This window comes from Toxotes jaculatrix, chromosome 3 (genome assembly GCF_017976425.1).
Source record: "Toxotes jaculatrix isolate fToxJac2 chromosome 3, fToxJac2.pri, whole genome shotgun sequence".
Taxonomy (NCBI): domain Eukaryota; kingdom Metazoa; phylum Chordata; class Actinopteri; family Toxotidae; genus Toxotes; species Toxotes jaculatrix.
This window is the reverse complement of record NC_054396.1, coordinates 17,204,205-17,227,292: the sequence shown is the minus strand read 5'-3', so window position 1 is coordinate 17,227,292 and position 23,088 is coordinate 17,204,205. Positions and strand designations below refer to the sequence as shown.

Genomic DNA, 23,088 nt, shown 5'->3' with positions numbered 1-23,088 from the left:
GATTACCGTTTGGTCAGGAAATTAAACACATTCTAAAAGGTCACTGCAGAGGAAGTGTTTCTCTAGTTTGGTCAAATGCAAAGAAAACATTTGTCATGTCATGTTGAATATAAATTTGTGGCAGTTATTAGTGGTAGCTAGCTTTACATTAGTATGGCTTAATACTCTAAAGATATGGTGTTAGTTGCACCAGCAGCTTTTAATTTGATGCATATTGATGAACTGTAAAATTTTATGACACAAGCACGCAAAATTGTCAGATTTGCTGTATTGTCATTTATGTTAGGAGGCCTTTTATTTTCACTTAACTTAGCCTCTAGTTTAGAGGTAATGCAGTACATAAACATGCATGTGAATTTTGTCTGGTGACACAATATTACAACTAATTATTTGTGATCGTTTAGTAGGAGTCAGAAAAAGTTAGTACAATTATTGCATGTAATATGAGATCTAATGTGATCTAATATTTAGTTAAATGCAGAGCTTGTTGTCTGGGCTTTCACCCCAGTTTTTCTCCTAAATTGGAAAGCCCAGTTTTCTCTGCTCTGCGGTCTTTGTCCCTGTTAACTCCACTGCTGACCTTGAGAAAGGAGGAGACAGCAATGAGCCAGTCTCTGTGACACATGGAGTTACCAGCTGCTTCCTTTCACCTGCCAGCAAAGAGCTTCACAGGAAAGCATACCACAGGTTAGATTCAGTCTCCCCTCCCCCACCCTCCAGACCCCACATCCTCTAAGCATCCTAGCAAACACTTCCTTAAGTGCAATGGAAAGGGCTACGAAGGTGTCGCTTCCCTGAGTCCTGCTGCTCCTAAGTTTGTTTTTGGAGTTTTGGAATTTATGGAGTTCCCAAAGGCATCAGATGAAGATATCTCATGATAAAAACTGAAATCCTTTGTTAATTTTGGAACAATGAGTGCATGATTTCAGACCAAGTGGACAAAGGAATGTAATATAAATATACATAAATGGTGTTAACAGGTGTGCCTTGTGAAGAGTTAATTGTGAATTTCTTGCCTTCTTAATGTGTTGAGACCATCATTTGTGTTTTGCAGAAGTAGGGTTGGTACCTATTTGACTGCTGTTATAATCCATATTATGGCAAGAGCCACCCAGTAAAGAGAAACGACAGTCCATCATTACTTTAAGACCTCAAGGTTTTAAGGACTCTGAATGTATCCTCAAGTGCAGTTGCAAAAACCATCAAATGCTATGATGAAACTGGCTCTAAACTGATAAGTTCATCAGAGTTACCAGCCTTAGAAACCGCAAATTAACAGCACCTCAGATTAGAGCCCACATAAATGCTTCAAAGAATTCAAGTAGCAGACACATCTCAACATCAACTGTTCAGAGGAGACTGTGTGAATCAGGCCTTCATGGTCAAATTGCTGCAAAAAAAAAAAATTGCTGAGGAAGAACAACAAGAAGAGAGAAGAGAATTGTTTGGGCCAAGAAACACAAGGAATGGGCATTAGACCAGTGGAAATCTGTACTTTGGTCTGATGAGTCCAAATTTGAGATTTTTGGTTCCACCCACTGTGTCTTTGTGAGACGCAGAAAAGGTGAGCGGATGGTTTCTAAATGTGTGGTTCCCACCGTGAAGCATGGAGGAGGAGGTGTGATGGTGTCAGGGTGCTTGCTTAACCAGCATGGCTACCACAGCATTCTGCAGCGACATGCCATCCCATCTGGTTTGCGCTTAGTTGTTTTTCAACACGACAGTGACCCCAAACACACCTCCACGAACGTTGTTCAAGTTCACACTAAACAAGAACTAGTTCAAAGTTCAGTTCTCAAAGATTAAATTGAACTAGTTCAAGTTCATAGTTCACATTTCTAAATTAACAAACATCCATCATTTATTTATCTTTTTCAATAACTGCCCGTAAATGCCCAGAAAAATATAATTACTAACTCCAACAACTGTGCTCTAATCATTCAGTAGCACCATGTAGATAACCAGAGTTTGCCACAATCTGGAGATCCAACTGCACAACACCTACTTTCCATCATGGCAATAAAAGGGAACCATTCACTTCCATCATCATCAATCTAATCAATTTAATCAATATATAACTATTTGCAGAACCCATTTCACCCAAGGTAAAGTGTTTGAAATGCGACTGGCTGATGCATTTTCATGCGCATTTACTTGAGCCTGTCAACCAGTTCCCTCCCTTTGGACAGCAGTAACTGAGAAACTCTCCACTATCTTGAGCTGCTGAATGCCATTGTCCTCATCACTCTGATGAGCGTCCATCATAGGCACAGAATTAGTTCCGTCCTTGATGGTCTAGGGCCAGTTCATGGTGGGACAGGGTCTCGTCACCTGGTGGAAGGTTAATCCATTTATTAGGAGGTCGAATGTGTCTCTTCGCAGATAATGGGAATTGTGTTTGTATTTAATTAGATAAGCCCAAACTTATAACCTCATTATCATTGGCTTGCAAATGACATGTTGATGGTAAACCAATAGCTATGGTTAAACAGACTGAGTGGGCTCTAATGTAAACACACCGCTGTTTTAATTCCCACTGACAGAAATCCCAGATATTCCAAGAAAGAGCATAATCACATTGGATCAGTGTTTGGTTTGAAAACTTGTGAGCTAAAGGCAACAACTGCAGCCAAATCCAATGATAATTAGTAGCTGAAGTAATGAGCAAAACCCTGTCCAGTCAAATGAATGCAGCCTGTTAGTGTCTAAAAACTATAATTACTATTTTCTCCACTTACATGTAAATAACTCTGGCTTAACAACACTGTTCTTACTGTCTTGCTCAAATATCTCTTCAATAATTTTTAAGTTGCATAATTGTATTTGTACCTGTATTACAATTCATCTAATAATCCAAGGACTAAAAGCACTATTATTCTTTTATTGATTTACACATTCAAATCCAAGATGCTGTGCTCCATGGATTCACTGTTGTTTCAAATGGAAAAGTGTAGGTTTTACTAATAATTTCATGCACATTACTGATGTCATTTAGAATAAGATTTAAGTGTGCATGCAATGATATGCATGAATGTATAGACAGCGTTTCACATAAAATTCTGTGTCAGGCTCTCAGTTCAGTTATTTGCTCACAGGTCGAGACATGTCTGACTGGGTTGAATTAATTGTTGGTTACTGGTTTCTAGACTCAAATCTACATTAGGTGCACAACATGCATTATTGCCATGGGAATCCTTTGTTATGCTACTAACTGATTATTCTGTAAATTGGTTTTTTTTCCAGCTTTTCTTTACAGCATCAAAACCGGCATGTATTTAAACATCTGCCTGCTCATTTCAGAGTCAAGCAGGTTGCTCAAACTATGATTCTGAGTTAGATGTGCATTAACGATCCGGCTTGAGCTCACTGAAACTAAACAGAAGCTTGTGGCTGCAATTCAATGATTGCACTCTAATACCAATTTAAATAACTAGATTACTGTCTGGAGTGAGCCAGTTTGTCCTGTGACGAACAATGTTTGGAAATACTGAGGCTATCACCTTACAGGAGGACTCAGTCTTTGAAGAGGAAAATGAGCTTACTTCATTAGTGATTCAGAATTCAATTACCTCATTAGACATTGAGAATAAAGCCCTATAAGACAGATTGAACCACTTTTCTTTCCCTTAAATCTATTACCTTAGTTTGTTCCCCTGGAAGCAACTAGAGTCGCAACTAGTGGCCTGTTTGTGAATGAAACCACTTCAATCCTCAAAAGCAAAAATGTACATGCCATGTAGTTATAGACACTGTTTGGTGTACTTTAAATAATTTAATCAAATAGTTTTGCATGTACTGTGTGCAAATATACATCTGATTTTACTTGTGAATACTGTTGCAGTGGCAGTAACTGTCTGATTTAAATATTTGGAGCTATCAAACAACCATCCACTTGAAATATTGACACCACCTGTAAAACAAAGACAAATATTTTTTATATTAAATGTATTATAATTAAATATTTGAGTTGTCAGGTTACTCACAGAACAGTGGTGTTTTCTGAGGATGAAAGGAGCCTCAATTTTGAAATACTGACTATCTAAACTTGCTGTTTTTGTAAGTTTTCACTGAACAGATTGTATTTTGCACAGAAGTACATGATCAAATGAAAACTAATTTCTTGATGAAAATGTTCATAAATGTACATATATAGATAAACAGTCACTAATTACTGGTCAACATTGCTAGCATTTGAAAAGCCAAACTATTTTAATTTTTGTATTATGAATATTTGTAAATCCTGTTAAAAAGTCTTATCCATGTTTTTTGTCTTTGTAGTCATTTTGTGTCTCTTTATGGTGGCTTTGTGTTTTTTTGTGGCGGTTTGCATTTCTTTGCAATGCTTTAATGTCTTTTAATTGAGTTCAGTGCTCTTCAAATAAGAAATATTACACTTTACCTCATACAGAGCCCCAACAGGCCCCCTGATCTCTCAGGGCCCCATTCAGTAATCCATCCACGCATACATGTTGTCCTCATAAGTTTGTGTTTGTGCAGTATGCCATAATGAGTATTTTAGGTTTTGAATATAGTGTGTATATGTCACATTATACTGAATCATTCTTACAAACTGTTAATGAGTTTCTATATGTTTGATCAGCATATAATACGGAGTATTTTAAAACACAAATGTTGTTCAAAGATATATGAAGGTAATAAAATGAAGGTCTATGGAGTTTTCTAATCCTGCAAAGTAATGAAGAGACAGGCTGCTCGGCCTACAGCAGGTGAAGTGCAGATTGGTTGATCTGGTGACTTACTGCTGCTTTCTGTAATATAAATGTAAATTACATCAGTCAGATGAAGTGATGTTAGAAAAGGAGAGATCTTGTTCTTCTGAAAATACATTTGCAGAAACTTTTATTCAAAGAGTTGCACTGCAGTGCTTAGTTTTCTAACAAGCCAAACCAGGAAGCTACAAATGTATAATACTGAAGCCTTATTCTTTTTTCAAAATATTTATTGTTGGAAAAAAGATAAACAATAATTGCCTTGTTTTGTAGGTCTCATACAGGGGATTGCCTATGAAATTTTGTCACATAGAAATTTGACATGATGTAATGAAAGAAAAAACTGTAATGCATTGCAATTAAAATGAATGAGTTTGCAGTCGTACATCTTCCCTGTTATTGCTACTTGCTGTGTTTTTCTGGCTCTCCGGCAAAACGTGGCCATTTGAGAATTAAATAAAAGCAGTTCTACAGCAGTAACAACTAACCTCCATATAAAGAGTATCCACTTTACAGCAAGCAAATTGTTTGATTTAAATCTTTTAATCAAACATTCAAACTGTTGACACTAGATGAGAAAGTGATCTGTAACAATTCTAATGATTATTCAATCACGTATGGTAATGCCCTGGATGTACAAACAGGAAACCATCTGTCACACAGCTTTCGTAAGTGTGCCAATTCCCACAAGTGGGATTTTCAGACCAAGAAGCTTGTGTTTATCTGCTTAGCATCCAAAAATTGTCACTTGCAAGCTGTTAAACCGGAGGGGTATGGCCCTTTCTAATCTTCAATCCTGACAAATTGGATTCACACCTTGTGCGCAATTCAGAGGTGTTGAGTAGGTTGTCTGGGAGTCAGGCCGCATGTTAGAGGTGACACCTGTCTCCGTCAATTCATGTAGTCTTTAAAAGTGATTAAAGGAGCCACTTACTGATTCCAGAGGTCAAAGACCTCAGGTTGTTTCCGGGCAGAAACTGAAGGTCATATATGTCTCATCATGTTGTTCCTCTACAGTAATTTTTATTTATGTTGCCTTTTTGTTTGTTTTTTGTTTTGTTTTTTGGTTCATGTTCATGTAAATTCTTAAATGTTACATAGGTTACATACAGTATGTATGACAGGTTGTGCAACACATTGTGTTAAATGTGTGGATGGATGGATGGATGGATGGATGGATGAATAGATAGATAGATAGATAGATGATAGATAGATAGATAGATAGATAGATAGACAGACAGACAGATAGACAGATAGACAGATAGACAGACAGCTAGATAGACAGACAGACAGACAGACAGATAGATAGATAGATGATAGATAGACAGACAGACAGACAGACAGATAGATAGATAGATAGATAGATAGATAGATAGATAGATAGATAGATAGATAGACAGACAGACAGACAGATAGACAGATAGACAGATAGATAGATAGATAGACAGCTAGATAGACAGACAGACAGACAGACAGATAGATAGATAGATAGATAGATAGATCGATAGATAGTATATATTTATAGTTTATAACCTGACAAGAATTTCAAACCTACAGCAACTAAATAAATAACTATGTTAGCCATAATATATAATAATATAACAACTGCTATAGTTTATACATCCAGGCATTAAAAGTTGTTTTAGTGTGGGTGTAAGGTCAGAGCGGTGATTTGCTAATGTGGGGCATCTGGTACACCAAGGATGTGAGAGCTGAGCTCTAAATGAGATTGATATAGAAGATTGGAGATACGCATAAGCCCGACGCAGGTGAGAAGTCTGGTAAAGCTTAAATGAGTAGGGTCCCTGCCTCGTGCCTAAAGTCACATGGAAACAACAGGTAATTGGGATTAGCTTTCTGCTTTACAGCTATACAAGTACTTAACACACTCCTGTGGAGGCTAAGTGTGTTGAAACTGTAACAGGAAGTCCTGGACCTGTGACAAACAGGAACTGTAGCTAATCTGTTTGTAGGTCAGGAAGACAAATTATATGACTGATCTGGAACATACCAGAACCACACTAAATGTCAACCAATTTATTAGTTTTTACTCGAATGCTAACATTTGATTTCTTTGAATAACAAAATCTGAATATTCTCATCACATGAAGAATTTTGTATCTGAACTTCTTATGGTGAAATCAAGTAGTAATGTTATGAAGAGGAAAGAAAGGTTTGTTCTTATGCTGTTGTGTTTAATAATACAGACAAGGAATCCTTCTTTATTGTGTGTAAAAAAAACATGCAGTCTGTTAGCGACCTGTGCATTTGTAATTTCAGAGGAGATCTGAAACATTTGGTCAATTAGTTGAAAATGCAAAATGTTCTCTGGTTTAAGCTTCTTCATTGTAAACCTTGATGTTCTTCTTTGTCATAAATAACGGGAAAACTGAATCTTCAGATGGTCCCAAACACCCACAACAGAAGGAAAATCAAACAGAGAGACAGACACACAGACCAATAAAGTCTCGCTGAATAATAGATAGACTGGTTGTTTGGTTTGACAGATCGACTATCCACGAGACAAAATTTAAAATGCTTCCCATGGCAGTGAGTTAATCATCATTAGATGAGAGGGGTTAAATCACAGTTGTTTTCCTTTGAGGCCTAATTGGAAAAAAAATGAAAATCATTTGTGTTGCCGTGTGTGAAGTGATCAAGTGATTCAGAATTAATTGAATGACCTTCCTGTTAAGTGAACACTTTCTCTGAAGACCTACTGTCATAGACTCACTGAGAAGATCTGTGCTCTGTCTAATCTCTGCTTACACTCATGTACAAGGGTTACGCTCAGTTCTCCCACCTCTCCCAACCTCCCACAGAAAACCTCATTACATCCACCACATCCGAAAAAGTTCTGATAATGTTACAGGGAGATGTCTAACAATTAGAGACACAATCAACGGTTAATGGTTAATGGTTATAGTTTTTAATAAATACAGTAAAAAATAATTTCTAAAAAACATCCATGCAAATGTCCATATATATTTTACATGTTGTCTTTGTTTATTATGTTTTACCAAGACAATCCAACTGACCTGCAAACACTTTGATTGAATTACATAATGTTTTCAATTTGGCAAATGGTGCATTTGCCTCAATTTAAATTTATGTACATGTATAAAAACACATCAGCATATATATATATATATATATATATTATATAGAATTATATAGATATAGATGTATCCATCCTGCTATCATTTAGTTCACAGTACCATGTTTATTGTATCCAATGGGTTGTGACAGGTAAAGAAATACATGAATACTAACACTGTATTTGTTGGTGAGGCGCCCTCTGGTGATCGATTTTGTACTGTTTAATCTCTACAAATATGGTACACACTCACTTTTCAGTTTATTAGGTGCAGATAGCTTAAAAAAAATCTTGTCTAATACAAAGGTCTTGCAGGTAATCTTGCTTTCATGAAGATTGGAACTCAGTTTTTGTGTAACTGTTTTAGAGTTGTGTTTATTCAGTTTAAAATTAAAGTAAAAGAAGAAGAAATAAGAAAGAGCACAAATGACAAACAGAAGAGCACAACAACAGTAGCGTGGTTTAACCTTGGGTGTGTGAGTACCTCCCAGGAAAAAATGAAATACCCTGAAGTGAACAAACAAGAGGAACTACCATCAGGCAGCTTGTTCCATATGAAGCTGAAGAGACTCCTTCTGCTGCTGACGCGCCCTCTAGTGGTTGATTTCCCAACAGAGTTCACTGGTGAACTCTGTTGATGTATGTTGAGGTAGTCTCATTGCTGGCAATGATAGGAATAGGATTACTAAGTATATTTATACAGGTACTATTGTTAGTTTTACTCCTGATTCGTTTGCACTATACCTCAGTTTGAAGGCCACCCCCTCTGCAATATTTTAGTGTTTTAAAAAGTACATTAAATGATCGGTTAGTGATGCTCCTCTGAACTTTTTAGGAGGATGTATGTTTAACTTGTACATTTTCTATAACAATGGATTTATTTTTGACATAATTTCTCAGGTTTATTTGATGTATATTAGCTATTTCTTTTTTTTAGGTGATTTGCTTTTGATTAGCATTTTATTAAATAACCTAAACAACTCTAATGTCATCTTGGAACATTTCTAGTTTGCCTATCACTGTAATATACTTCCTTCCTGTGTCTGTGTGTAATGTGACAGTTCAGCCAGAAGATGTCCTACTCTCAGATTCAACAGAACTGATGAAGCAGCACTGCTCAGTCCTGTAGTGCAGCATTGACTGTAATCTAATTCATTTAGTTCACATACTGAATTTCTAACAGCACATCACATGAGTTTATGGCTTTTTTTAAAGACCGTAAGAAGAGGGTTGGTGGAATTTGTGGTTGGGCTCAGTTCATTGTCAGCAGGCTCCTACATAGGTATCAGTAATATGTATTACTGTACATACTACAGCGCCTCCCAGAGGCAAAGACATAGAGCAGGTGACGACCAGTACAGAGGGAGTCAGACATGATCTTTACCTTACCTTACTTACATCACTTACCTTTACCTTACTGCACTTACAAGGTACAGTAGTTCTCTCACTGAGCCAGAAAACAAACAAAAAATTAATATTTAAAAAATGATAACAAACTTTACAAAACCATCTAGGCTGCATTTTGTGAAATTTTAGTTAAATTAAGATGTTTGGAAACATCAGATGAAATACATCAGGTATGGAGGGAAAAAGTAAGTAAAGGGATATGTTCTTGGGGCTATAGCTGGCTAAATACTACTTGCTGTTAGGTTTGGTTGTTTGACTGCTTGCTTTTTAAGCATGGCTACTCTTGGATATAATAATATAGTTTTGGGATATGAAGCAAAAATTAAGGGGACAATGAAACTTAAGGTAAGTAGATCTACAGGTAAATATACAGCTGAAAAGAAAATTAGCTTGGCTCAATCAGCTCTTATGTCCTGTCATAACAGTTATTTCATAAACAACAAAGAAGTCACTCCACTGACTTTATTTATGGCAAATTTATTTATTTATAATTTAAGATTATAAGTTAGCCATTTGATAAAAGTGGTTGTCAAATTGAAGAAGATATTGATACTCTGAGCTCATCAGGCAGGTTATTGTTGCAGTTTAAACTTCAGTATGGGAACAGCCAACAGGTTTCTACATGAGGACCGAGTGCAGATCGATAAGGTTGGAGTAAGAGAGATATGACACACATAATCTGTGCTAACACTGTCAGTTAAGTCAAACACGGCTGAACGCTGACGCTTCATGTTACTCTGTAATTACTCTGTGATGTGTTGGATTGGAGCCTGCATTCCCAGTTTTCATACAGTCTCAGGCGTTCAAGACACACAGGCGTGGTCTGTTATACTTGTGATGCCGCCTGGCAGGTACATTTTAAAATGCTTTACTTACCTAAGAAGTCCACCTTCTTTATCTCTCTACCTTATTACTTATTTTATATGCCTGTTTTTCCACTGTGTTTTCAGTAAGTACATCCCTAATTTGCAAACATAAACACAGAAATATCTGTTAAATACATCAGAATGGCCCATTTTTTCTCAAGCTTGTTTGTGCCCAAATTACAACAGCAATGCATCCTATAGTTATTTTTAAAGTTTATCATAATTTTAAAATTAATTGCACCAAAACTTCCTTAGAATATTAATATTGTTAACCAGGATTATCAACACCACGTTTGCTACTACTACTAGAGATAAAGATTACGATATGCCCTAGAACAATTTATAGGCATTACGTTTTAAATATTAATATACCGTAAATCCAGAAATACATTGTTTTATATGCTGCTAACCAGCATATAAAAGAGATACTGTATATAACACAGTTTATAATCAAAGGAAAGACATTTCTTCAAATGTCATTTACATGTCACTTTTCATAAAATAATCTATTTTGTAGATTCATTCCTTTCAACCCCCTCTCCCAGATTTCTTTTACTCCCCAGTAACAACAAAAATGCACCCTGCAGTTATTTAATAAGAACTCTTTAAAACTATATTTCTTACAGTGTGACTGCCAAAAGTCTCTGTAACATAAATCCTTGTCAGAAATATACTGCCAGCAGGAAAACACAAGATGTAAAAATCTTTCCTTTCTTTGCAGTTTTTTTTTTCTCTTGCTGTTTAAATAACAGATGTCCTCTGCGCTCTGCCATCTCTGTTATCAGGGATTTCTGTCTTGCGTAGTGTGTACAAGTCTGTGAAAGTCTGGAAGGCTTCCTGATTTGAGGCTTTCTTTGATGTTGCAGAAGGTAAGTCCTTTGCTGGAGTGCACAGAACTTTCAGTCTCTGTGTAAAAAAAGGAAAGAAAAACACATTAAAATGAATGTCAGTGGAGTATGTCATTGATAAACTAACAAATCTGCGGAACCATCATCTTCTCTTCTCATAATAAAGAGTAATGGTCAGCAAGGCCGAAGTTCAAGGCTCAAAATCAATAACAATGTACAATGAAGTACAATGCAGCTGTACAGCTCTGTAGCAGCTGCTTTTATTATCACCACTGCTAACTTTCTGCCGTCTGTTTTCTGTGATTTCCATGGAGTCACAAGCCACTTTGTTTCATCGGCCATGTCTGAGACTGTCCTCACAAGAAGACCTTACAACATTTCAGTAAATGCTAAAGCCCTCTAGCAGCTGCAGGAAGTATGATTTCCTCCTTTGTTCTTGTCCTTCTGAAGCAGAAGGAGGAAATAATATGATGTTGTCATGGAGCCATACAGCCTGCAGAGGCATAGAGAATGGAAGCTGGGGTGGCTGGATGGGTTAACAAAACCTCAGACTTTAACATGGTATAAACACTTTTTGTTTCCTGTTTCCTACCGACAGTCAACACTGGTTTCTTTTAAGCGTGGCTACCACTGTTCCGTAGCTTCAGCAAAGTAGTTATTTTAACCCAAACCATGATCTTTCCTTAATCCTAACCAAGATGATTTTATGCCTAAACCCTGCAATGAAAAGAGCCAAATCCAGACAAGGAAACAGTAGCATACACCACAAACTTTTGGACTTCTGCAGACTTTTTCCCACCATAAACTAAACTTTATGTTTTTCTGATATGAATACATCGACATACTTAGGAATAGGCATCGAAATATGAACCAAAAGGTGGTAGAATCTGAATTGTCAGATAGCAGTAATACTTCAAGAACACTTTTGGAGCTTCCTAAGGAAAAAAAAAAACTGTATCAGATAACAAAAAGTATCATGACAGTGCCAAGTAGTCAACAGTAACAGGTAGCCCATGACCATACAATTGATACTGTACCCTTAGTTCAGAATGAACTTGTTACAGGCCTTGTAACCTCCCCTTGGGGTGGCCGGGAAAAGGCCTTATACCAACTTGTGTGTGTGTGTGCGCGAGATGTTCAGGTGCAGTAGAGGAAGTCCCGCGAGAAAGGTGCGGGCGAGACGAGACGCGCCAGGGCCGACATGTTGAACCCAGTGCGGGTGCAGTTAGGCAAAAAGCGTTAGGGAAAAGTGTTTAGAAACCACAGGTACTATAGTGGTAACGGCCTCTTTTCCGGCCAGGTGAAAGAAAATATAAAAATAAAGTTCGAGTTATGAACGGCACTCCTCTCCAGTCCTCCTCCTTCTTCAGAGGTACCCCGATTGATTATTAGCGTGTTACCAGCTAAGCAACCAGCCACGGGAAAGGCAGGTAAAGGCGGCCAGAGCGCTCCCAGCTACGGTTTGGAGCCGTCCAGACTGGCTCAGGTAACACTGGGGGCTCGTCCGGGATGGCCTCTGGAAAATTTCGGCGGACGAAGAGAGAGAAATGGCCGCGGGGCGAGAGAATAACGCCGGGACAAGCCCAAATGCCATAACCAACCCGTTTTTGGCGGATATAACAGAAACTGTTCGGACTAATATGGACTTTGTTTATTACGCTGACAGAGGATACGCCGGTGAGTGGAACAGCAGTGACCCGTTCTTGACGGACATGGAGCTGGCGGCGGTCGCGAGTGACGCGGCGGGCGATGTTCGGACACCGCGATGTGGCGGTGCATGGCTGCTCACCCCGCCACCCTCGGCGTCCACAAACCCCTTTATAACAACAGTAAAGCCACACAACGCAACAGGCGGTGAGTGTTAAACTTTTCAAAAAAAACTGTGACTTTACTAGGAGTAGCGTTATCTCTCTCAAATTGAATCGAAGGCAACTGGACTGAACCAATGTCAGACTAGTGCGGACTAGAAAGACCATGGCATACGAACTGATGAAGCCCCTTGGATAAGAGGCGAAACGTCTTCCCAGACAAATACAAGTCCAGTTGCCTAAGATTCAATTTGAGAGAGAGAGCAATGACCTGGATGAATGAGAACATTCAAAGACGAGTAGCGTTATGGTATCCATGCCGGTGGGACCGCTTTCTCATGGGATAAGGGGAAGCCAAAATACTGCGCTGCACGCCGGTGGCCAAACTGTTAACCCTTTCACTCCCAGAAACTGTAACTGCGATGCAGCGATGAACTATGCTGTTGGGGCCTAAGCATTATTCCCCCAGCAGACAGTGACCCCCCCCCCCCCCCCCCCCCCCCCCCGTATGCCTTAGCTTGTGGGAGTTATGAAAGGAATACAAACTAAATGTAATGCCTCACCATACAACACCCTGCAGCAAAAGAGTGAAAGTGACCAGCTTTGCATGAACAGAGATAAGTCAGCAATGCATTATTCAACTTGCATGCATGGGGAGGACTTTATAGACCATAGTGATGATGAACATTACTGATGATGAACATTACTGATGATGAACATTACTGATGATGAACATTACTGAGACCAGGCCATTTTGATGGTTCAGGCTCCTGGAAAGACTTTCTTTATCAGTTTGAAAACTGTGCCAGGGCCAACTGCTGGTCAGAGAAAACCAAGGTTGTTCAGCTTAGATGTAGCCTGACTGGTGCGGCTGGCGCCATTGTCCATAAAAACCCCAAATCTGCTCGCTGGAGTTACCAGCGGATCATCGATGAGATGGAAGCTGCCTATGGACCTTGCTCAGAGTACGCAGTGGCTGTTGGCATTGAACTGAGGCAGAGAGTCAGGGCACCGGGTGAGGCTCTTCATAGCCTGAGAGATGACATCTATGAAAAGGTCTCTGTTGTGTATGCTGATCGTACAGAGCAGGATGCCATCAGTGTGGAGATTTTCATCAATGCCTTAGCCGATGCTGATGTGGTGCAAAAGCTGTTGGAGGAGCAACCACACACCCTGGCCAAAGCCTATGAGATAGCTCACAGATACAAGACAACTAGAAAAGCTGCTAAAGCAGTCAAACAGCTAGTGCAACCAGGACAGCAGAGTTCAGCAGAACGGAGGGCCAGGGCAGCTACAGTATGTGAAAATGCTCATGTTATGGCATGTGGGGAGCAGGTTGCTGTTGGACCAAGCAACCCGCCAAACAGAGAGCCAAACTCTCACCTACAGTGGCAGCCCAGGAAAGGCAAAAATGTAAAAATGGACTGGGAGGAGGTTGTTTGCCACAACTGTAATGGTGTCAGACATTTACAGAGAGCTTGTCCCTCCCCTCGTCGGTCCAAGCAGAATGCCCCAAATGCCGGTCTGGCTCCGGCACCTGACTCAGGTACGGTGGTCACCTGCACCACAGACCAAGAGGAAGAGATGAGCATCCCAATACTGATATATGGAATAGAAATGTGTGCTCTGCTAGACTCTGGTGCTCGGAGAAATGTGTTACCTCTTCGACTTTTCAACTCCATACCCACTGAATCCAGACCCCCAATAGAGCCATCTAGCACCCAGGTCCTGCAGGGTATCGGCCCTGGAGGTCTGACAGTCCTGGGTAAAGTTAATCTACCAGTGCAGACTGGAACGAAAAACAATAATGTGAACTTTATCATGGCCAACACTGCTGAGAGTACCGATGCTATCCTGGGGCAGCCTTTCCTCCGCCAAGTGCATGCCCAGTTGGACTATGGCCGCAGAGAGGCGACTCTTTTTGGTGAAAAAGTGCCTCGCTTAAATCCCAGCTGTCACACTCGAGTCCACATTGTTCGAGTAGCCCGCACCACAGTTTTGGAGTCAGGATGTGAGTATGTGGTGCCTGGCGCCGCCCGCTTTCACCATGTTGCTGACGGAGACATGATGCTAACCCCAACTAAAGGTTTCATTGAGAAGCACCATGTCCTTGTGGCCCATGTGGTTGTGCAGGCACGGAAGTCTACCACTGTCCCCATCAGAATCTTCAACCCTGGTGCCGCACCTGTCACCCTGAAAAGAGGAGCTGTAGCCGGGGTTCTGCAGCCAGCGAGGGTGTTGGAAAAGGTAGGGCCTCAGCCGCCAGTGGCCTCTGCGATGCTTTTACCTGTTAACCCTATCCCTGCTTCTATGCTGAATCACCTGCAGGGCCTGTATGCTGAGAGCTGTGCTAACCTCACCAAGCATGATCATGCTGGGCTGGCCCACCTGCTACAGTCGTATGGCGACATCTTCTCCACGGAACCTTCCGACCTAGGGCGCACTAACCTTGTGCAGCAATATACTGACAACACCAGGTCCACCTGTGAAACAGGCACCACGCAGAATGTCTGGAGAGAATCAGGTTGCAGCGGACCAGCAAGTGTAGCAGAGTCTGGAAGCAGGGCTAGCCCAACCCAGCAACAGCAGCTGGGCGGCACCCATTGTGATGGTAAAAAAGAAGGATGAGAGTCCGCGACTGTAAGTGGATTACAGACCTTTGAATGAATGCACTATTAAAGATGCCTATCCCCTACCACGCATCCAAGATACTCTAGATGCACTGTCCACTGCCAAGTACTTAAGCACGCTGTACTTAAGCACGCTGGACTTAACGTCAGGTTATTGGCAGGTGGAAATGACACCAAGAGCTCGCAAGGCTGCTGCTTTCTGCACGCGACTGTTTGAATGGAATGTGATGCCTTTTGGACTTTGTAATGCGCCAGCCACATTTCAAAGACTTATGGACCGTGTGCTGGCTGGGTTACAGTGGGAGACATCATAGTTATTGGGCGGGATGGCACTGAAATGCTGGAGAGGCTGGGCCAAGTGTTCAGCAGACTGCGCCAAGCCAACCTCAAGCTGAAACCCTCCAAGTGCTGCCTGTTTCAGGAGCAGGTGGCTTACCTAGGGCACATTGTCCCTTCTAAAGGCATTGCTACTGACCCTCAGAAGATACAAAAGGTGATGGAGTGGCCAACACCCCAGAACATCTCAGAGGTGCGGCAGTTCGTCGGCTTGGCTTCATACTATAGACGTTTTGTTGAGAGATTTTGCCACAGTTGCCAGGCCGCTCCATGAACTCACCAAAAAGTATGCACGCTTTAACTGGACAGATGAATGCCAGGAGGCATTTAAGGAACTGAAAAGACGGCTGACATCTGCACCTGTCCTGGGCTACCCCCTTGACAGCGGTGAACTGTTCCTCGACACCGATGCTAGTGACTGGGGAATCGGAGCAGTCCTCTCCCAAGTACAAGCGGGGGAGGAGAGGGTCTTAGCCTACGGGAGCAGGTGGCTGTCAGTCATAGAGCAAAACTATTGCACCACCAGGCGTGAGCTCATAGCAGTGGTGGAGTTCACTGCCTATTTCAGACAGTACTTGCTGGGGAGACCATTCACCGTCCGGACTGACCACAGCAGCCTGCGCTGGCTGACTAGGTTGAGGGAGCCAGAAGGCCAGCTAGCTCGATGGCTTGAGAAACTGGCAGAATACAACTTCCAGGTGCTTCATCGGCCGGGTAAACAGCATCAGAATGCAGATGCACTTTCCAAAAGACCTTGCCGTTCATCATGTCCCTGCACAGTTCTGGATCCTAGTCTCAGTGACCAACGTCAGGATAAAATGGTACAATGCAACCTGCCAGACAACGCAACTGCAGGGGCACATGCACAGCACCCTCCAGTGGGGGTAGATGGGGCTGATAGTCCCAACGGAGGCCGTCCAACCCTCATGCCACAGTCACCACCAGTGAGGGTAGAGAAATCTTCCTGTGACAATGACTGTGAACATGCCCTGTCCCATCCCAGAATCCACCGAGTGAGTGAACAGCAGCCCAGCACCAACCTGTTTTGTGGCTGGACTCAAGAACAGTTGATCAGTGCACAAATGACTGACACAGACATTGCACCAGTAAGGAAATGGATGGAGGAGGAGAAAGAAAATATAAAAATAAAGTTCGAGTTATGAACGGCACTCCTCTCCAGTCGTCCTCCTTCTTCAGAGGTACCCCGATTGATTATTAGCGTGTTACCAGCTAAGCAACGAGCCACGGGAAAGGCAGGTAAAGGCAGCCAGAGCGCTCCCAACGGTTTGGAGCCGCCCAGACTGGCTCAGGTAACAAACTGGTGAAACTTGGAACCTTTAAGAAAATGGGGCTGCACAGATTTAAAACACCAGACTGTTATTGGTGCTAATACTGATCTTTTTACATAGATCAGGTGTTGGCCAGTTGTGGCCAATATAGAAAAAACATAAAATACACTTTCCTTGTCTGTGTCATTTTAAATCATCATTCAATCACTTGCTTGTTACAAGTACTCAGAAACTACTTTATATCATCATGGGCTTTAGTTTGTAACCACTCTAACTGTATTGTCTGACCTACTTTGTTTGTTACTGGAACATTAGTAACATTTGACCGTACCTGTCTCAGTGTTCCTGGAGTGACACTCATAGCATACAGCATCCACAGAGGAACCATGAGTGTTGACGAGAGAGTAAAAAATCCTCCAATGGTGTAGCCCCACCAGGGGTATTCATACGTGTTGTTGAATTTGAGAGGAGTATATTTGACCACAGAAAAGAGTAATGTGCACTAAAAAAAAAAAAAAAAGAAGAGAAGGCATGATCAGATTTGTATCACACACAGAAAAGCTAATTCATGATTTGCTGTTGTGTATTTTATTTAGATATAAAAAAAAAACATTCAATAGAAAGTGAGAGTGAAGTCAAACTGAAGTCAGCTGATCGGCTCAAATTTACACATTGCTGATACCCTCATAACAGCAGCAGTGTTTGCCACTTCATGTAATATTTCTTCAAGAGAAACAAGCCAGTGATGAGCTAAATTCTTACACAGATTCATTTAACATTCCATTCAAAATGACCCTGAACAGCTTTGAGTTGCTATATAATACCACATCAATGGTACTGGCTTCCATATGGTTAAGACAAGGGCTGGCTACAGGACAGAAGCCTCTGGCAGCTGTCAGGTACACATGCTTGTCAGTAAAGCATGAGAAAAGTTAGTAGGCAGGCATGTGTACATTTCTAGTACTTACAGTACAGATAGCTGGCGTGAAGTACTGCCAACAATATTTCATAAACGGCCATGGTCGATATCCAATCATGTCCTTTATGTTATCATATTGACGATCTGCACCTTCAGAGGACAAATAGTGTTAGTTACATAGTCTGCGCCCCAACAGTGTCACATATGTGGTATATAAACCTTGGGATCTCAACTTGCATTTAGCTGCTGCTTTAAAAACTACAAGACTATACAATATCAGTCTATAAAAAGGCATCCAACAGTGGCAGGTTTTACCAAGTTAAAACTGTTCCTTACCATAGACCCATCCAATACAGAGAGACTGAAGAACAGCAAAAAGTAGGAGTGTCATCCCACTGCAGGCATAATGGTCAAACAGCTGGAAAATGTAAAGGCCTCCCTGCAAATTAGAAGACACAGAATCCTTCAATGAAGCGTTGTTGTGCTATTGTGAAAGTATGGTCCATTTACAGGTACAGCTAAAAATAGTGCATGTATTTTACAGAAGTGGGTTGTTCCTGTAAATATAACCCTTAAAACAGAGAAAGTGTTTTTTCTTTTGCTCATAGACACATAAAAATGATTATATTTCCAAATGTTCATCTGTTCCACTTTTTTATGGCTTCACTTCTAATTGTTTGTGTGTTTTAATAATTAAAAAGTACATTTATCTGAATTTATTACACTGATATGTACCATAAACAAAGGCTAAACTGATTTAAGAAATCATTATTACTAACCACTCACCTCTGTAACCATCAGAAGGCCAACAAAGAAACTTGCAGCACTAATAGCAAGAAGAAGGAGTTTACGGCGACAGTTGCTTTGAAAGAATGCAGGATACATGTCGGATATGGTTGTGACCAAAGCCTCTTGATAAACAAACTGTGGTAACAAAGTAGATTATTTTATGTTATTACAAAAGAATTGTATTACAGTGTCAGAATCTAACATTTGCATTCTTGATATGTAGTCCTACCTCACTGTCTAATCCGAGGAAGATGATCATAACAAAGAAGGCAACAGCCCAGAGCTGAGGAAGTGGCATTAGAGCCACAGCTCGAGGGTAGGCAATAAATGCCAAACCTGGACCTGCAAAGGTACATGTAAAAAATGGTCATATTCTTAAACATTTCAGAGAGCATCACTCTGGATTTCTGTTAAACACTGTTAAAATTCCATACCTGTTTCAGCCACCATTGATATATCCACACCTTGCTCCTTTGCCATGAAACCAAGCACAGAAAAGATGGCGAAGCCAGCAACAAAGCTGGTGAAACTGTTCAACAGGCACAGGTAAACACAGTCTCTGTAGGTAGAAGTTTGAGAAATGATTAAACCTGTGCTCTATAATCCAAACTACAGTTAGCCCCAAGAAGTTTGAATAAAACTGAATTTAATAGAGTCAGTGAAGATACAAATAATAATACAAACCTGTAGCAGTTGTTTGTGTATTTGTTGTAACTTCCTAAAGACGTCAGAACACCTGTACAAACTCCATAGGAGTAAAAAATTTGGCTGCCAGCATCCATCCATACCTGAGGGATTTGGATAGGGATATTGGTCTGGAGTGATCTGGATTTTACACCAACTTTCCACTCTGCTCTAACCACATCTCTGCAACTCTTATGTCTTATGTGAACAGTGAGTGAACAAAATCCAGGCTGCTAATATATTTCCTTCAAAACATGGCAAAACAAAATAGTAGCATACAAACATAATTTCTAGGAAGTAGGGTTGCATAATGATGATATTTTACAGTAACAGCTGACTGTGATAGTAGTACCTCTGGATCAGTGAGACGTGACGCGTCTGGGTAGAGGTAGAACATAATCCCATCTTTGGCCCCTGGTAATGTTAGACCACGAACAAGCAACACCACCAGCATTACGTACGGAAATGTGGCAGTGAAGTAGACAACCTAAGACACACCCAACAGTCAATATTTGTGGCACTTTTTCAGACTAAATTATTATAGAACAGCAAAGTTTACATGGAATTCAAATTAGCATTATGATTTTGATGTACCTTTCCTGTGGACTTCACTCCATTCCAGACACAGAAGTAACACAATATCCAAGCCAGAAGCAGACAAAGGGCCAGATCCCAACGAATATTTCCAATTTTCTCAATTCCACTGGACAAGCCCAAGATTCTCCTCCTGTAAAAATATTGAGAATATATGGATTAAGTAACATACTAAAAAAAGGAAGAAGAAAAAAAAAAAACACCAGCCCTTATATGATGATTAACTAATTCATGCTACTTACTCCCAAAATTCTACAACTGAAGATGTGTTGTTTCCATACAGGAGCAGAGGAGGCGTTTGATTATGACCATGCTCGAAACAGCCATCTTACATGAAAGAAGAAGACAGGCTGTGACAACTAATCAGCAAAGGTGAGCATACTACACCTACACAGGTGTATGTGTCATAGATGGTACCCTGTACCTGTGTTCCAGCTGTTGTGACAACTCGCCCATGGAAGCTCAGACTTGAAGGATGAAAACAGGTAGAGAAATGTCCAGGCCAGTATGATGATGTAATACACCCCAGTGTACAAAACAACCACTTGGCTTCCATAACCTAAACCTGTTGAGAGACAGTGATGTGAAACTGCAATGCAATGAATTCACGCTATTAATGTTTGTCACCATTTGATACTGGGATAAGACCAAGAATGTAACGGATGGTAGACCTACAGGCTACACATACTGTGGAGATTTACCTTCAAAAAGAGGGCAGATTTTTCTCCAACATGTTATTCCACCCTGGCTGGTGTACTGGCCCAATGATGTCTCCAGGAAGAAGAGTGGGATGCCACAGGTGAACAAGAACAAAACATAAGGAATGAAGAAAGCCCCTTAAAAAGAAAAAAAAAATGTATGTTGTAAAAACAAATGCAGTTTGGCAACAGACAGGTCACTTAATTGATAGCAGCCAAAGAGCTGTGATTAGTTTAACCTTAAGAAATCATAGTCTTTATAACAGTACTGAGAGAGTTCAGGCTTTGTTTTTTCACCATTGGCATTTACAAAATGTTGCCCAACAAGCCACCTATTAACTGAACAAAATCTTAATCCTTGGCAAGGGAACCTACAACACACTCTTGTGTACATGGTGTACACCTGGCCACAACAGAAAAAAATATGTACCTCCTCCATTTTTGTAACAAAGGTATGGAAACCTCCAGACGTTTCCTAGGCCAACAATGTGTCCGGCCACTGCTAGGATGAACTCCACCTTACTGGCCCACTGGTCCCTCTCCTGAGGTTTGGGTTGAGTTTGTCCTGGTCCGGTCCCGAGGTTCATCAGATTCATTTTTACCTGTAAGTTTTGTTTTTCTGTTGTTAGGCTGCATTAAGCACAATATTCAGAGATACAGGTAGGTTTCTCTCCAGTATTCTCAGGTTTCACTCCAATTGTTTCCTGAATAGCACCACTTAGGGCACAGGACAACAAAGTCATGCACCATATTTGCCATCTTCAAAATCAGATATAAAAACATTATGGAGCAAGACAAAGAGCCTGCAGCTATGCCAGTGGCTAGCTTTACTTTGGCATAGCAGTACTTTGAGTTAAAAGTCTGCATGCTAACATGCTCACAATGACAATGCAAACCTCCTGTTGTTTAGCTGGTACACTGTTCAGCATGTGCCCCAGTGGTAATTGTGAGGAGATATAATGCACTCAGAAACTATTCAGACCCCTTCATTTTTACACATTTTGTTTTGTTTCAGCTTCATGCGGAAAACTCAGTACCCCATGATGACAAACTGAAAACAGACATTTTGGTTTTTTTTGCAAATCTATTACAGAGGAAAAACTGAAACATCTGTGGTATATTTGCATGATGCTGCCACCACCATGCTTCACCTTTGGGATGGTATTGGACAGGTGATGAATGACACCTGGTTTCCTCCAGACATAGCATTCAGAACTGAGGGTCATGTATGGTTTCATCACAGCAGAGAATCTTGCTTAGCACAGTCTGAGAGTCCTTTAGGTGTTTTGTTTTGTTTTGTTTTTATTTTTTTTTATTTATTTTGCAAACTCCAAACTGGATTTCATGTGTCTTTCACTGAGCATAAGGCTGCAACATAGCAAATGTTGCAGTCTTATGCTAAAATCCTTTAAATCTTTTGAATTTGAAATTTTAAAAATGTGAAGGGGTTCGAAAAACTTTCTGAATGCACTTTATAATACGTTGATAAAAAAACAAAACATTTTTAGTAGCCAGCAACACAGTTTAGCATCAGCTTTTCTTGAAGCCTGCAATCAACCACGTCTTCAGAAAGTGTATTTTCTAATGGCTTAATGTGCCCTTCTGTAATTAATTTCTTACGTTTCACATTTATATGTGTGAATGCTGTGAAGGGGAAAAAATTTTAATTGTATAAATAACCAACTCAAAGACTTCTATAAAGGAAAACATACGCTATACTTTAATGATATAAAATTTAAAAAAAAACCTGAAAGATGCACATTTTACCTTGAGCTGCTGAGGTGTTTCCTCCTCTGAAAATTGACCTCTGAATGAAAACACTGGCCCTTCTTCAAGAGGAAGTTTAGTTAAATAGGTTTCTGTGAGGAGTGGCCACTGAAACTGACATAATCAGTCTTTTCTTTAGAACCAGTTGAAACCAATAGAACAGGGCTCTCTCTCTCTCTCTCTCTCTCTCTCTCTCTCTCTCTCTCTCTCTCTCTCTCTCTCTCTCTCTCTCTCTCTCTCTCTCTCTCTGACACACACAGACACACACACAGAAAGAGAGAGAGAGAGAGTTTGGTGTCAATGTCTGTTTTGTCTGTTTGCCAAGATAAAACAGATAACCACTGGATGGGGGGGTCTCCTTTATCATGGGGCTACAGGCTTTCACATATGTTTCTCTGTTGTTCTGTAAAATACATTTAAAGGAGCTAACCCAAAGATGATGCTCAAAAAGCATCATCAGTCCTGTAGTTAATTTTTCGTCAAGAATAATATGTGTGTGTGTGCGTGCGTGCGCATTAGGCTAGACTTTCAACAGATTTTGAAGACTACCTTCAACTGCTTTTTTCCTTCATCACATTGCATAACAAAGGGAACAAAAACATGGGATCAGAAGATACGCCTTTAAA

General features: G+C 40.5%; 1 protein-coding gene across 1 annotated transcript; it reads right to left on the bottom strand.

The window, feature by feature from the left end:
• Positions 1 to 10,841: 10,841 nt before the first annotated feature.
• slc6a22.2 (solute carrier family 6 member 22, tandem duplicate 2) lies at positions 10,842 to 21,737 on the bottom strand. Its single transcript, XM_041033497.1, has 15 exons — positions 21,733 to 21,737; positions 21,126 to 21,325; positions 20,699 to 20,833; positions 20,422 to 20,562; positions 20,240 to 20,324; positions 19,998 to 20,130; positions 19,756 to 19,890; positions 19,404 to 19,507; positions 19,154 to 19,278; positions 18,949 to 19,061; positions 18,717 to 18,854; positions 18,267 to 18,369; positions 17,980 to 18,080; positions 17,343 to 17,513; positions 10,842 to 11,006 (listed from the first exon to the last, which is right to left on the bottom strand). Exons 1-15 carry the CDS (start codon positions 21,735 to 21,737, stop codon positions 10,842 to 10,844), a joined length of 1,854 nt encoding a protein of 617 aa, XP_040889431.1.
• Positions 21,738 to 23,088: the final 1,351 nt, after the last annotated feature.

What these genes read in the sequence shown, in the direction of transcription:
- slc6a22.2 (XM_041033497.1), bottom strand. An exon ending in TCAGTTGTAGAATTTTGGGA is followed by an intron (nt 20,131 to 20,239) that starts GTAAGTAGCATG and finishes ATATTTTTACAG; the next exon opens with GAGGAGAATCTTGGGCTTGT. An exon ending in GCCTTCTGATGGTTACAGAG is followed by an intron (nt 18,370 to 18,716) that starts GTGAGTGGTTAG and finishes TCTAATTTGCAG; the next exon opens with GGAGGCCTTTACATTTTCCA.